The 14,086-nt window shown below is 46.4% G+C and overlaps 2 protein-coding genes across 5 annotated transcripts; one reads left to right on the top strand and one right to left on the bottom strand.

Moving 5' to 3' along the window:
* Positions 1-7,657: 7,657 nt before the first annotated feature.
* On the bottom strand, positions 7,658-11,706 carry SLX1A (SLX1 homolog A, structure-specific endonuclease subunit). 4 transcript variants are annotated; one of them, XM_036412975.2, is made up of 6 exons: positions 11,359-11,706; positions 10,843-10,894; positions 10,420-10,758; positions 8,257-8,384; positions 8,037-8,124; positions 7,658-7,963 (listed from the first exon to the last, which is right to left on the bottom strand). In XM_036412975.2, the coding sequence occupies exons 1-6, from the start codon at positions 11,544-11,546 to the stop codon at positions 7,934-7,936; spliced, it is 825 nt and encodes a 274-aa protein (XP_036268868.1). In that variant the 5' UTR covers positions 11,547-11,706; the 3' UTR covers positions 7,658-7,933. The 4 variants fall into 4 exon arrangements, with proteins under 4 accessions (XP_036268868.1, XP_036268869.1, XP_036268871.1 ...); XM_036412976.2 differs by lacking the exon at positions 8,037-8,124; XM_036412978.2 differs by lacking the exon at positions 10,420-10,758.
* Positions 11,707-11,840: 134 nt separating this feature from the next.
* On the top strand, positions 11,841-12,660 carry BOLA2B (bolA family member 2B). Its single transcript, XM_036413004.2, has 3 exons — positions 11,841-12,047; positions 12,136-12,233; positions 12,519-12,660. The coding sequence occupies exons 1-3, from the start codon at positions 11,985-11,987 to the stop codon at positions 12,616-12,618; spliced, it is 261 nt and encodes an 86-aa protein (XP_036268897.1). The 5' UTR covers positions 11,841-11,984; the 3' UTR covers positions 12,619-12,660.
* The last annotated feature ends 1,426 nt before the right edge of the window (positions 12,661-14,086 follow it).

The raw sequence follows: 14,086 nt of genomic DNA, 5'->3' as shown, positions 1-14,086 counted from the left end.
GCGGGTGTCACCCGTGAAAGTGGACGGGGCTCCTAACAGGGGAGATATCTGAGGAGCAACACATTTGGATCTGGCTCAGAGGGATATCGGAGAGTTGCGGGAGATTGCAGTTGCTCAGACTTGCCCCCTCCCCCCCTCCATAGTTCCTGCTGCAAAGAGGGCGGAGAAAAAAAAGCTGGAGAGGCTTTAGAGTAGGGGTGTCGAACTCAGTCAGAGAAGGGGCCAAAATCTAAAATCCAGCCTAAATCGCGGGCCGAATGGTTTACTGAACAGTCATAAACTGTCACTGTGATGGAAACGCAGTGGAGTGCAGTGATGACAGCGCTGTGCGGGCCACATTGCAAGGCCTGGCGGGATGGATTTGGCCCGCAGATTGAGTTCGACACCCCTAGGCTAGAGTCTGGGAAGTCAACCTAGAAACACTGCCACCCAGTGGCTAATTCACAAATTGACTCTAGTGTAATAAAAACAAAGCAAAACCTGCTTAAAAATCAGGACTGGATCATAACAGTAGAGGAAGCAAATGACCTTCATTACTGCAAATTTTATTTTAATTTTATTTTAATTTTTTAATTTTTGTTTTTTATTTTTGTTTTCATTATTTGCAGCATTTATTCAAGAAACTTTTTTTCTTTTTCCTCACTTGATTTTATCTTTATAATTATTACATTGTATACGTAATCAACATTATTACTACTACTATTATACCTTTTTTATCTTATTTTCTTTTGTTTATTTTTATTATTTTTATTTTATTTTGTTATATTTTTTTTTTTATTTCAGGATTACAGTTCTACATTCTTTATCTTTCCATCTCCATCACTTTATTCTATCTCAACCCTACCTTTATGCCTTCACTCTCTTTCCAACCTTTTCTTTTGGTACCCTGTTTATCTTAACCCTTTCCTGCTCTAGATTTTCCCCATTCTTTCTGTCTACCCCCTCCTAAATTTCACCCTACTTGTATACATCTAATTTCCAACCCCCTGCTCCAAGCCCATTCACACCTCCCTCGCCGTTGTCCTAAAAACAAAAACAAAAAAAGTCTTTCTCTCTAACTCTTTGAAGTTGTATGTTGAATGTTAACTATACTGAAGTTGTATGCTTTTTTTATAAGATTGATTTGCCTATTCTTTTTGTTTGATTGTATGTTTTTGTTAGCTGGGTTCTAGTCACCTTTATTGGTGATTATTAATATCGCAAACACATTTCTATTCAGTGCCTTGTGTGTTGTACCTGGTTGTGTTGTATTTTGTGCCTTTAAATCAAAGCAGGAGAGAGAGAACTACACAACCAGACATCCTAACAAGAGATGTCTGGGGAGACAAAGAAACAGCCCACATATGAAAGAAAAGCAGGCTTCACCAGAAAAGGAAGTAAACGAGATAGAGGCAAGCAACCTACCAGAGCAAGAATTCAGAGTAATGATCATAAGATGGCTAAAAAGAATGGAAGACAAATTTGACAATATGAGTAAGAACCAAGAGGAAATGAAGAAGAACCAAGAAGAAATAAAAATGACATCGCTACTGTAAAGAACTCAACAGAAAGCATCAAGAGTAGACTAGAAGAAGCAGAGGACCACATCAGCGAGCTAGAATACAAGATGGAAAAAAATACCCAATTAGAACAGCTTCTGGGGGAAAAAAAATTAAAAAGCAGGAGGAAAATCTAAGGGAACTTGGAACAATACAAAACAAAACAATATTAGAATAATAGGGGTTCCAGAAGGAAAGGGAACTGAGGAAGACATGGAAAACGTATTTCAAGAAATAATGACAGAAAACTTTCCTGAGCTAGAGAAGAAAACACCCACACAAATCCAAGATGCTCGCAGAGTCCTAAGCAAAATGAACCCCAGAAAACTGACCCCAAGGCACATTATAATTAAACTGGCAAACACCAACGACAAAAAAAGAATTTTAAAAGCAGCCAGAGAGACAGAAAGTTACATATAAAGGAACCCACATCAGACTAGCAACTGATTTCTCCACAGAAACTTATCAGGCCAGAAGGGAATGGGATGAAATATGCAAAGGAAGGGTCTGAATCCAAGAATACTGTACCCAGCAAGACTATCAATCAACATTGAAGGTGAAATCAGAAGCTTCACAGACAAAAACAGACTAAGGGAATTTATCTCCACCAAACCAGCAATGCAAGAAATGCTAAAGGGTCTACTGTAAAATTAAAGAAATAGAAAGCAAAGAAGGAACACAGGGGTATAGAATAAAAATGGCATCAAATAAGTACCTATCAATAATAACTTTAAATGTAAATGGACTAAATGCTCCAATCAAAAGACATAGGGTAACGGATTGGATAAGAAAACAAGTCCCATATATCTGTTGTCTACAAGAAACCCACTTCAGAAAAAAAGATGCACACAGACTGAGGGTGAAGGGATGGAAAAAGGTTTTCCAGGCGAATGGAAATGAAAAAAAAGCTGGGGTAGCAATACTTATATCTGAAATTAGATCTCAGAGTGAAGGGCATAACAAGAGATAATGAAGGTCACTTCATAATACTAAAGGGAGCAATCCAACAAGAAGAAATAACCCTGGTAAATATATATGCACCCAATATGGGAGCACCCAAATACATTAAAAAAAAAATAAAAAATAAAAAAAAAAAAAAAACCTGCTGGAGGACATTAAGGGAGAGATTAATAGCAATACAATCATAGTAGGAGATTTTAATACCCCAGTGTCACCCTTGGACAAATCATCTAAACAAAAAATCAGCAAAGAAATATCAATCCTAAATGACTCGCTAGACCAGATGGAATTAATTGACATCTTCAGAACATTCCACCCCAAAGCCACAGAATATACATTCTTCTCAAGCGCAGATGGGACATTCTCAAAGATACACCACATTTTGGGACATAGGCAAAGTCTCTTCAAATTCAAGAAGATAGAAATCATATCAAGCATCTTCTCAGATCATAGTGGCATAAAACTGGAAATTAACTACAATAAAAATAATCCAAAGAAATCAAACACATGGAGACTAAACAGCATGCTATTAAACAAGGACTGGGTTACCAGAGAAATCAAGGAAGAAATTAAAAACATCCTGGAAACAAATGACAATGAAAACACAACAATCCAAAATCTATGGGACACAGCAAAAGCAGTTTTGAGAGGGAAGTTCATATCCCTACACGCATATTGCAAAAAACAAGAAAAAATGGTAACAAATGATCTAACTCTACAACTCAAAGAGTTAGAAAAAGAGCAACGAAAAAAGCCCAGTGTAAGCAGAAGGAAGGAAATAACAAAAATCAGAGCGGAGATAAACAACATAAAGACCAAAGAAACAATACATAAGATCAACAAAACCAAGAGCTGGTTCTTTGAAAGGATAAACAAGATAGATGAACCTCTAGCCAGTCAAACCAAGAAACAAAGAGAGAGAACTCAAATAAAATCAGAAACGAAAGAGGTGAAATAATAACAGACCCCGCCGAAATACAAAGGATTGTTTCAAAATACTATGAACAACTCTATTCCAACAAACTGAACAACCTGGAGGAAATGGACATATTCCTAGAAAAATACAACCTTCCAAAACTCAATCAGGAAGAATCTAAAAATCTCAATAGAGCAGTGACTTGGGAAGAAATTGAAACAGTTATCAAAAAGCTTCCAGCAAACAAAAGCCCAGGGCCAGATGGCTTCACAGGAGAGTTTTACCAAACATTCAAGGAAGAACTAAAACCTATCCTCAGACTATTCCAAAAAATCCAAAAGGAAGGAACACTTCCAAACTCCTTCTATGAAGCCAGCATCACCCTAATACCAAAATCAGATAAAGACAACTCAATGAAAGAGAATTACAGGCCAATATCCCTCATGAACATAGATGCCAAAATCCTCAACAAAATTCTAGCAAATCGGCCCCAGCAGAGCATCACAAAGATCATACACCACGACCAAGTAGGATTTATTCCAGGAATGCAAGGATGGTACAATATCCACAAATCAATAAATGTGATACATCACGTAAACAAATTGAAAGATAAAAATCATATAGTCATATCAATTGATGCAGAAAAAGCATTTGATAAAATCCAACACCCTTTCCTGATAAAAACTCTCAACAAGGTGGGAGTACAAGGATCATACCTCAACATAATAAAAGCTATATATGATAAACCCACAGTCAACATCATACTCAATGGGCAAAAACTAAAACCATTCCCTCTAAGAACAGGAAAAAAACGGATGCCCACTATCGCCACTCCTCTTTGACATAGTACTGGAAGTACTAGCCATCACAATTAGACAAGAAGAGGAAATAAAAGGCATCCAAATTGGAAAAGAAGAAGTAAAGCTATCCTTATTTGCAGATGATATGGTATTGTACATAAAAAAAAAAAAAAACCAAAAGACTCCGTTAAAAAACTAATTGACTTAATAAATGAATTTGGCAATGTAGCAGGATACAAGATTAACGCCAAGAAATCTATGGCATTTCTACACACCAACAGCGAACTTATAGAAACAGAGACTAAAAAAGCAATTCCATTTACCATCGCACCAAAAAAATTAAGATACCTAGGAATAAACTTAACTAAGGAAGTAAAGGACCTATACACGGAAAACTACACGACACTGAAAAAAGAGATAGAGGAAGATGTAAACAGATGGAAGAACATACCATGTTCATGGATTGGTAGAATCAACATCATCAAATTGTCCATACTTCCTAAAGCAACCTATAGGTTCAATACACTCCCCATTAAAATACCAATGGCATATTTCACTGACCTAGAAAAAACTCTCCAAAAATTCATTTGGAACAATAAAAGACCCCGAATAGCCACAGCAATCCTGAGAAAGAAGAGTAAAGTAGGAGGGATCTCAATACCAGACTTCAAGCTGTATTACAAAGCCACTGTTCTCAAAACAGCCTAGTACTGGCACAAGAACAGACATATAGATCAATGGAATAGAATCGAGAACCCAGATATCAACCCAAATCACTATGCTCAGTTAATATTTGACAAAGGAGGCACGAATATACAATGGAATCAAGACAGTCTCAAATTGGACAGATACATGCAAAAGAATGAAACTAGATCACCAACTTACACCATACACAAAAATAAACTCAAAATGGATACGGGACTTAAACATAAGACGGGAAACCATAAAGATACTAGAAGCAGCCACAGGCAGCAAAATCTCAGACATATGCCAAAAGAACTTCTTCACTGATACTGCCCCTAGAGCAATGGAAGCTAAAGAGAAAATAAACAAATGGGACTACATTAAAATAAAAAGCTTTTTTACAGCAAAGGAAACCATCAACAAAACAGCAAGAAAGCCCTCTGTGTGGGAGAACATATTTGCAAATGTTACCACTGATAAAGGTTTAATCTCCAACATCTACAGACAGCTTATACAACTAAATAAAAGGAAGATGAATGATCCAATTAAAAAATGGGCAAGGGACCTAAATAGAATATTTTCAAAAGAAGACAGAAGGAAGGCCAAAAGGTACATGAAAACATGCTCAAAGTCACTAATTATCCGAGAATTGAAAATCAAAACAACAATGCAATACCATCTCACACCTGTCAGAGTGGCCAACATCAACAAATCAATAAATGACAAGTGTTGGCGAGGTTGCGGAGAAAAAGGAACCCTCATGCACTGCTGGTGAGAATGCAGACTGGTGCAACCACTGTGGAGAACAGTGTGGCGTTTCCTCAAAAACTGAAAATGGAACTCCCATTTGACCCAGTAATCCCACTCTTAGGAATATATCCCAAGAAACTAGAAACACCAATCAGAAAGGATATATGCACCCCTATGTTCATAGCAGCACAATTTACAATAGCTAGAATCTGGAAACAGCCTAGATGCCCGTCAGCAGATGATTGGATCCAAAAACTATGGTACATCAACACAATGGAATACTATGCTGCCATAAAAAAGAATTCTCATCATTTGCAACAACCTGGATAGAACTAGAGAACATCATGCTGAGTGAAATAAGCCAGTCAATGAAAGAGAAATACCACATGACCTCACTCATTTATGGATATTAAAGAACATTATAAACTGATGAACCAAAAGTCAGATATAAAGACAGTAAAGCAACAAGCAGACTGTCAAATTACAGCGGGGAGGGTAGGAAGATCTGGGGGAGATAAGAGATCAACCGAAGGACTTGTACACATGCATATAAGTACAATCAATGGACACAAAACTCTGGGGAGGGAGGGTATGTATGGGAGGGGGGGCAATGTTAAAATATTGGGTCGGCAGCTAAGTAATTGCGGGTTTCACACATATATGGCTTCAGTTGAATTTTTAGGTTTGCAGACGTAGTACAAATGTAAAACACATTTTGTTATTTGATAGTTGGCTATTCAGCTGTTAATCAGTAAAAAAAGTTTTTTGATCTGTTTTGTAGTTTTCGTTTGGCGTTCGTTGAAAAATGGAAAATCAAAAGGAACATTTTCGTCATATTTTGCTTTTTTATTTCCGCAAAGGGAAAAACGCATCGCAAGCTCATAAAAAGTTATGTGCTGTTTATGGTGACGAAGCCTTAAAAGAACGGCAGTGTCAAAATTGGTTTGCCAAATTTCGTTCTGGTGATTTTTCACTCAAAGATGAAAACGCTTTGGTTGTCCAGTTGAAGTTGATGACGCCCTAATCAAAGCAATAATCAATTCGGACTGTCACAGTACAACACGTGAGATTGCAGAGAAGCTTCATGTATCACATACATGCATTGAAAATCACTTAAAACAACTTGGCTATGTTCAAAAACTCGATACATGGGTTCCTCACGAACTGAAAGAATCACAGTTAACGCCAACGCATTAGCAGCTGCGATTTGCTAAAGAAACGTAATGAAAATGATCCATTTTTAAAACGACTGATAACTGGCGATGAAAAATGGGTTGTTTACAACAATATCAAGCGGAAAAGATCGTGGAGCAGGCCAGGTGAACCAACTCAAACAACATCAAAAGCTGATATTCATCAAAAGAAGGTTTTGTTATCAGTTTGGTGGGATTACAAAAAAATTGTCTACTTTGAACTCTTACCACCCAACCGAACGATCAATTCTGATGTCTACATTGAACAACTAACGAAATTAAACAATGCAGTTGAAGAAAAGCGGCCCGAATTGACAAATCGAAAAGGTGTTGTATTCCATCATGACAATGCAAGGCCACACACATCTTTGGTCACTCGGCAAAAATTAATGGAGCTTGGTTGGGATGTTTTGCCACATCCACCATATAGTCCTGACCTTGCACCATCTGATTACTTTTTGTTTTGATCTTTACAAAACTCCTTGAATGGTAAAAATTTCAATAATGATGATGATGTCAAATCGTACCTGATTCAGTTTTTTGCTAATAAAAACCAGAAGTTTTTTGAACGTGGGATTATGATGCTGCCTGAAAGATGGCAAAAGGTCATTGATCAAAATGGGCAATACATTACAGAATAAAGTTATTTAGTTCCATGAAAAAATTGTCTTTGATTTTCTTTTAAAAATCCGCAATTACTTAGCTGCCGACCCAATATGTACACAGATAATAATTTAATAAAAATAAATAAATAAATGATTCTCATCATTGCTGTTTCTCTCCCTTCTCTGAAATCAACAGAAATATATTTAAATAAAATAAAAAGGAACTGTGATCAGAGGCAGGCCAGGGGAAAGCTGAGGCACAAGGGCCTCCAGCAGAGGACAGGCAGGTCCATCTGGGGCCAGTGGCCCCACCCGCTTCCTCTGTTCTCGGGCTCCAGTGACTGGCAGGGCCTTGGCCTCCTAACTCCACACACACCCCCAGCAAATAACGGAAGATCCCCTTCACTCAGACTTTTTATTGTAAAAACTGCCCAGACCCTCAGGCAGTGGCACAGAAAAGGAATGGGTGGAGGGCTGGGGGCTGAGGTCAGAGCTCCAGCACGTCTGTCCAGTGTTCCTGTGAAGACGAGAAGGGTGGTCAGAGACGGCACAGGGGACAGGACTGGGCAGGGCCCAAAGCCACCTCTCACCTCTTCTAATTCCACATTCTCCTCTTCCTCCTCGGAGCCCGTCCGACATAGCCAGATCAGGTCTCCCCACAGCAGTGAGTTCTTGCAGCTGCCAAGAGAGAGAGAGAGTCAGGATCACAAGCCTGCTTCAGGCTAGGCCCTGGGTGCCAAGATGAGAACTCAGATGCCTGGTTTATCTCGTCTTCATAGGTAAATCAGGCTGGGGGAGGGAGGGACTTACCCAGGGCATCGGCCCTCTAGCGGCAGAAGCTGCCCTGGCTCCTCCTGCAGGAACTCCTCTGCCAGGCAGGTCATGTGGGCCCTTAGGGAGCAGCCAGGGTAGGGGCAACACAGGGGGCCCTCTTCATCCTGTCGGAGGGGGCAGGAGGGGAGGGAGAAAATTGGGAGTGGTGATGTAACTGACAGAAGTCCTATGGATCAGACACTGTTCCAGGGGCTCCCTAAGAGGCACATGCTCTTAAGTTATATTGTAGATGAGGAAACAGGATGGAGGAGTTGCAATACTCGCCCATGGCGACTAAGCTGGCCAATTTTCTCTGAGTGTTAGCAGTGATTCTACAACAGCATGGCCACTGCAGCTAGACATAGAGTTCCTCACAGGCTCATCTCTGAATGGCAAGCACAGGTATGTGCTGAATCAGTCACATATGTGAGGGAGATATATCAGACGGCCTAGATGTTAGTAGGCTATACCATCTAGGTGTAAGTGCACTCTATGATGTTTGCACCGTGAAATTGCCCAAGAACACATTTCTCACATTCCTAGTTTAGCAGCATGTGAGCTATGCAGTTTACTTACATTTAATGTGAGTGAAAGACCTGTCATCTCAGTTTATACACTAAATATTTGCTACCTACTCTGTACCACAGCCTTCTACAGTACTAAATAAGAACAACCCTTGTGGAGTATAGTTTGGGGTGTGAAGGGTGTGAGACTGATAATAAAATAAAATAAAATAAAATATAGTTTGACCCCTGAAGAACATAGGTTTGAACTGGGGTGGTCCATTGATACAGACCCCACCCCCACCCCCAAATACCCAGTGGGCCCTCCATATCCCTGGGTTTTGCATCTGCAGATTCAACCAACCACAGTTTAAAAAACAGTATTTTTGAGGGTTTTTTTTTTTTTTTTATCCAGGGCTGGGAATCCACAGATGCAGAGGACTGATTGTATGCACTGTTCTGTACCATCTATACAATAAAAGGGTAATATGCTAATTAGACCGGGAGACCTTCCAGATAAAGCCATGGTGGCAGGGCCAAAGCAGAGGCAGTTAGGGGCGATCAGGCTAGGAGGGGAGGGCAGTTGGGGGTGACTAGGCCAGCAGGGAGTGGGGGCAGTTGAGGGCTGGCAGGGGGGCAGTTGGGGGCGATCAGACTGGGGGGAGGAGGGAGCAGTTGAGGATGAGCAAGCTGGCAGGTAGGAGGTAGTTGAGGGCAAGAAAACCAGCAAAGGGGGGGGTGGGGAGTTGGGGGTGAGCAGGGAGGCAGGCAGAGTGGTAGGGGCAATCAGGCAGGCATTCAGGTGAGTGGTTAGGTCCGTGTTGGTGGTATAGTGGTGAGCATAGTTGCCTTCCCGGTGAATGTTTAGGAGCCAGTGGTCCCAGATTGCGAGAGGGATGTCCCAGATTACAGAGGGTGCAGGCCAGGCTGAGGGGCATGCACAAATTTCATGCACTTGGCCACTGGTTTTATATAAGGGACTTGAAAATCCAAGGAGGTAGGAGGGTCCTGAACCAATCCGCTATGGATACCGAAGGAGGGCTGTTTGGGGGAAGTAAAAAGTTATATGTGGCTTTTTTACTGCATGGGTTCAGCACCCCTAATCCTCATTGTTCAACAGTCAACTGTACACGATATGTTAGACAATAAGTGTTAAGCCTTAAAAAAAAAAAAAAAAGGAGCCCTGGCCGGTGTGGCTCAGTTGGTTGAGCATTGTCCCATGCACCCAGGGTTGTTTGGATTCTGGTCATGGCACATGCCTGGGTTACCAGGTTGATTCCCACTAGGGGGCGTGCAGGAGGCAGCCTATCGATGTGTCTCCCTCTCCTTTCCTCTTTAAAATCAATAAAACCATATTTTTTTTAAAAAAAGGAGAGCAGTACCAAGAAAGTTGCAATTTTAGAGAGAGAGCCAAGGAAGACCTCGTGGAAAAGAGGTAGCATTTCATCAAGACTAAGGTCTAGGGAAGAACTTTACAGTGAACGACGGGCAAAGGTGCGAAGCAGGAATGGCCGCAAGTACTTTCACCCGCATTTGAGAGATGGAAGCAAGGCGCGCCAAGGATGTCAGTGGGCTTAGGACTCCCAATAAACAGCCTGATCCGAAGTCGTCTGAACTCTAGACCTGCCCCAACCCGGAGCCCCGGTGGAGCGCTCACCGGAAGCGCGCAAGCGCACAGGGTGCAGGGGGCCTCGGAGTCCTGGCCCGGCGGGGACTCGGTGTCGGCAAAGGAACTGTCCCGACGCTTGGCGGCCAGCATCCGGGGCGGCGGAGGCCCGAAGGCGACTGGCACGTGAGGCGGCGGCGGCGGGCAGAGCTCCTGGCGGAAGTCGGCGCGCAGCCAGCGCAGCGTGAGCGGGAGGCGCGCCCAGGGCGGCGCGCGCAGCACGTGCGCCAGCACCCGCAGGTGGAAGGCGAAGGCGGCCTCGCTGCGCAGGCGCGGGGCCACGTGCGCCAGGCGGCGCGAGGCCTGCGGGTGCTGCCAGGCCCACTCGAACTGCGGGCGGGAGAGAGGGCTCAGCGCCGCCCGGGGAGGGCCCCACGCCCCGGCCCCCGGTCCTGCCACCCCGTCCCTCCTTACCCGGAGGGCGGCCACGGCGGAAGGGAAGCCGTGCACGATGAGCACCATCTCCCTGGGGAAGAGAACCAGGGCCTGGTGCGTAAAGCGCCCCCTTCCCGCCCCGCCCGTGTGCAGCCCAATCCCCTCGCCACGGTTCGCCTTCAGCCCTGCCAGAGTGGAGTCCTCACAGCGGGCGTCAAGCCTTGTCCTCGAGGCCCTGCCTCTCCTGAGAGGTCCGAGCCTCGCATCTCCAGCCTCAGCTCCGCCTCCAGTCACAGGGACTTACTGCCTTCCCGGGTTCCGCCCCTATCCAGGTTCCCTGTCTTCCATCCCGGCCCATCAGTCCCCTTCCTCACATCCCAGTCTCACGGGCTCCTCCTCCCCACAGGCTCCTCCCCAGAGACAGGTCCACCGACCTCACTGGCCACCCCCAGGCCCGGCTCTCAGCCCCACACGGCCCCGCCCACTGTCACTGTCTCTCCCCCGCGGCCCCGCCTCCTCCTTGAAGCCCTCCTCCCGGGCGACCCACCCTCTTACCAGGGACCGCGCCCGCTGGTCCGCCAGGCCCCGCCTTTTTTGCGGCCTCCGTTGTGCTGCTGGACACGGCGAGCAGGGTTGACGGTGAACCCCACGTAGACCCGGCCCCGGTGCCGAGGGTTCAGGCAATAGAGCAGGTAGACGCCGAAGAAGCCCCCGGGCCTCGCCGCACCCCCCTGGGGACCCATCGGGACGTGTGGGTTGGCTGCTGTGGCCTCTGAGCTCGGGGAGGGGAGGGGAGGGGTGCCAGGGCCGTGATACACTTGTCTGGGGGAAAGCTCTGGGTGGCGATCCCGGGGTAACCCGGCGGCTGCAGCAGCGCGGGTTCGGACACCCTCTCCTGGCTGGAGCCAGTGTGTCCAAACCCGCCGCCGAACCTCAGGCGGCGGCGCCAATGAGCGGGCGGCGGGGGCGGGGCCTGGCCCTGCGCAGGCTCTGATTGGCTGGCGGGCGGCAGGCGCGGAGCCCGGGCGGTTGGAAACTGGGTTTCCGGGAGGGCGGAAGTGCTGCGCTTTCGGACGCCTCAGTAAGGGCGGAAGTTGGGGCTTCCGCAGTGAGGGTGGAAGCAGCGTGACCGGCGTGGGATCGCGGGTTCTGCCCGCGCCGGGTCGCCCCCGCCGGCCGCCATGGAACTCAGCGCCGATCGCCTGCGGGAGAAACTGCGGCGGGACCTGCAGGCAGAGCACGTGGTGAGCTGTGCAGCCGGGACCTCCCGGCGAGGGCCAAGGGGCTTCTGGGCGGACGGCCTAGCACCATCCACATGATTCTGCCCCTTAGGAAGTGGAGGACACGACTTTCAACCGCTGCGCGTCCAGCTTCCGAGTCCTGGTGGTGTCGGCCAAGTTCGAGGGGAAGCCGCTGCTTCAGAGACACCGGTGAGGCCCGGGCAGCCCCTCGCTCAGCGCGGTCCCGGCCCCACAGCCCCGGCCACTCCCCGCAACCCAACGCCCTCGCCCCGGCAATGCGGCCCAGTCCTGTGGGCGACGGCCCCAAGGATTTCGCCTTCTCGGCCCCTGCTGGGAGAATTGAGGCTTGGGCCCTCTGCCTCCTGTCCCAGGTCCTGGGTGCTACTTGAGGACACCTCCAGCCTTCTGGGTCTCCCTAGCTTCGGGGACTGTGGCTTAGGCCCCTGCGGTTCCCTGACAGCATCTCTCCCTCAGGCTGGTGAACGAGTGTCTGGCCGAAGAGCTCCCGCATATCCATGCCTTTGAGCAGAAAACCTTGACCCCAGAGCAGTGGGCCCGGGAGCGGCAGAAATAAGAGACCAGCGCCTGCACAGCCATTAAATTATGAATGGGGCCAGCTTCTGTGTTGGTGTGTTGTGTGTGGGCCGGGCACTGAGGCTGTCTAGGGCCTGGCTTCCCCCTGCCCTGACATTCTTCATTGTCTCCTCCTTGTTTTAACTTGGGCAGGTCCCTCTTGCCCAAAGCCTCTGTGTCCCCACTTATAAAGGGAAAGTTCAGTCCTTAAAATCCCTTTTAGGCCAGGCCTCACGGGCCTCCTGCAATGCTTGGAAAACTCCTACCAACCAACCGCCTATTTGTGGACAAGTGCTGGGTATTCCTGCCCTCTGCCAGCCTTTAAGATGCACAGATGAGCCCTGGCCGGTATAGTTCAGCGATTAGCGCATAGGCTTGCAAACCAGTGGGTCCTGGGTTCAATTCCCAATCAAGGGCATGTTTGATTTGATCCCCACCCCGGTCTGGGTTCAGGAGGCAACTGATTGTATGTTTCTCTTACATCTATGTCCTCTTCTACCCTCGCCTCCCCCCTAGCCTTTCCACTCTAAAAATCAATGACAAAAAATCCTTGGGTGAAGATTAACAACAAAAATGCACAGATGAGCTGAAACCGGTGTGGCTCAGTGGTAGAGTGTCGGTCTGCGGACTGAAGGGTCCCGGGTTCGATTCCGGTCAAGGGCATGTTCGCTGGCTTCGGGCACATCCCCGGTGGGGGGTGTGCAAGAGGCGGCTGGTCGATGTTTCTCTTTCATCGACGACGTCTCTGGCTCTCTATCTCTCTCCCTTCCTCTCTGTAAAAAATCAATAAAATATAAAAATAAAAATGCACAGATGAGAAAGTGTCAGAGTTTCAGGGTGCTGGCCAATTTAACCTTTTCCTCTCACCAGCATCACCCCAATGTCAGAAGCATAATAGAGGATTCCACACTTCCCCTGCAGGCTCCTACAGGGACATAGTACCCCCGAGGGGGCTGTCCAACAGCTGGTAGGCTGATGTTTTCTGGCCCACAGGAGAAGGTCCAATGACCTTTTAGCCCTGGGCTTGATGTGGCCAGGTGCCCTTGAGAAAACCATGTGGTTTTCCTTTATATTGATTTCAGAGAGGAAGAGAGAGAAACATCTATGATGAGAAAGAATCATTGATTGGTTGCCTCCTGCACCCCCACCCTGGGGATCGAGCCTGCAACCCATGCATGTGCCCTGACTGGGAATCAAACTGACCTCCCGGTTCATAGGTCAGTGCTCAGCCACTGAACCACACCGGCTGTGCACCATGTGGTTTTCAAGAATGGAGGTATGGGCAGAGGATGGGAATTGAGGTAGAACAGGAAAATAAGGCCAACCAGAGCCACAAAATAGGGACAGGTAATGCCTTTAGTATCGGTTTATCAGCTTAAACACAAGTACCAGGATTGGTAAGGCCTTGCAGGTGAAGTCCCTGAGGCCTAGTGGGCCAGGGCTTTGGGGGAGTATGGATTACAGGTTTC

The sequence above is a fragment of the Pipistrellus kuhlii genome, unplaced genomic scaffold (assembly GCF_014108245.1).
Source record: "Pipistrellus kuhlii isolate mPipKuh1 unplaced genomic scaffold, mPipKuh1.p scaffold_m20_p_48, whole genome shotgun sequence".
Lineage (NCBI taxonomy): Eukaryota > Metazoa > Chordata > Mammalia > Chiroptera > Vespertilionidae > Pipistrellus > Pipistrellus kuhlii.
Note: the sequence above shows the minus strand (reverse complement) of the source record. Positions and strands in the feature narration are given on the sequence as shown.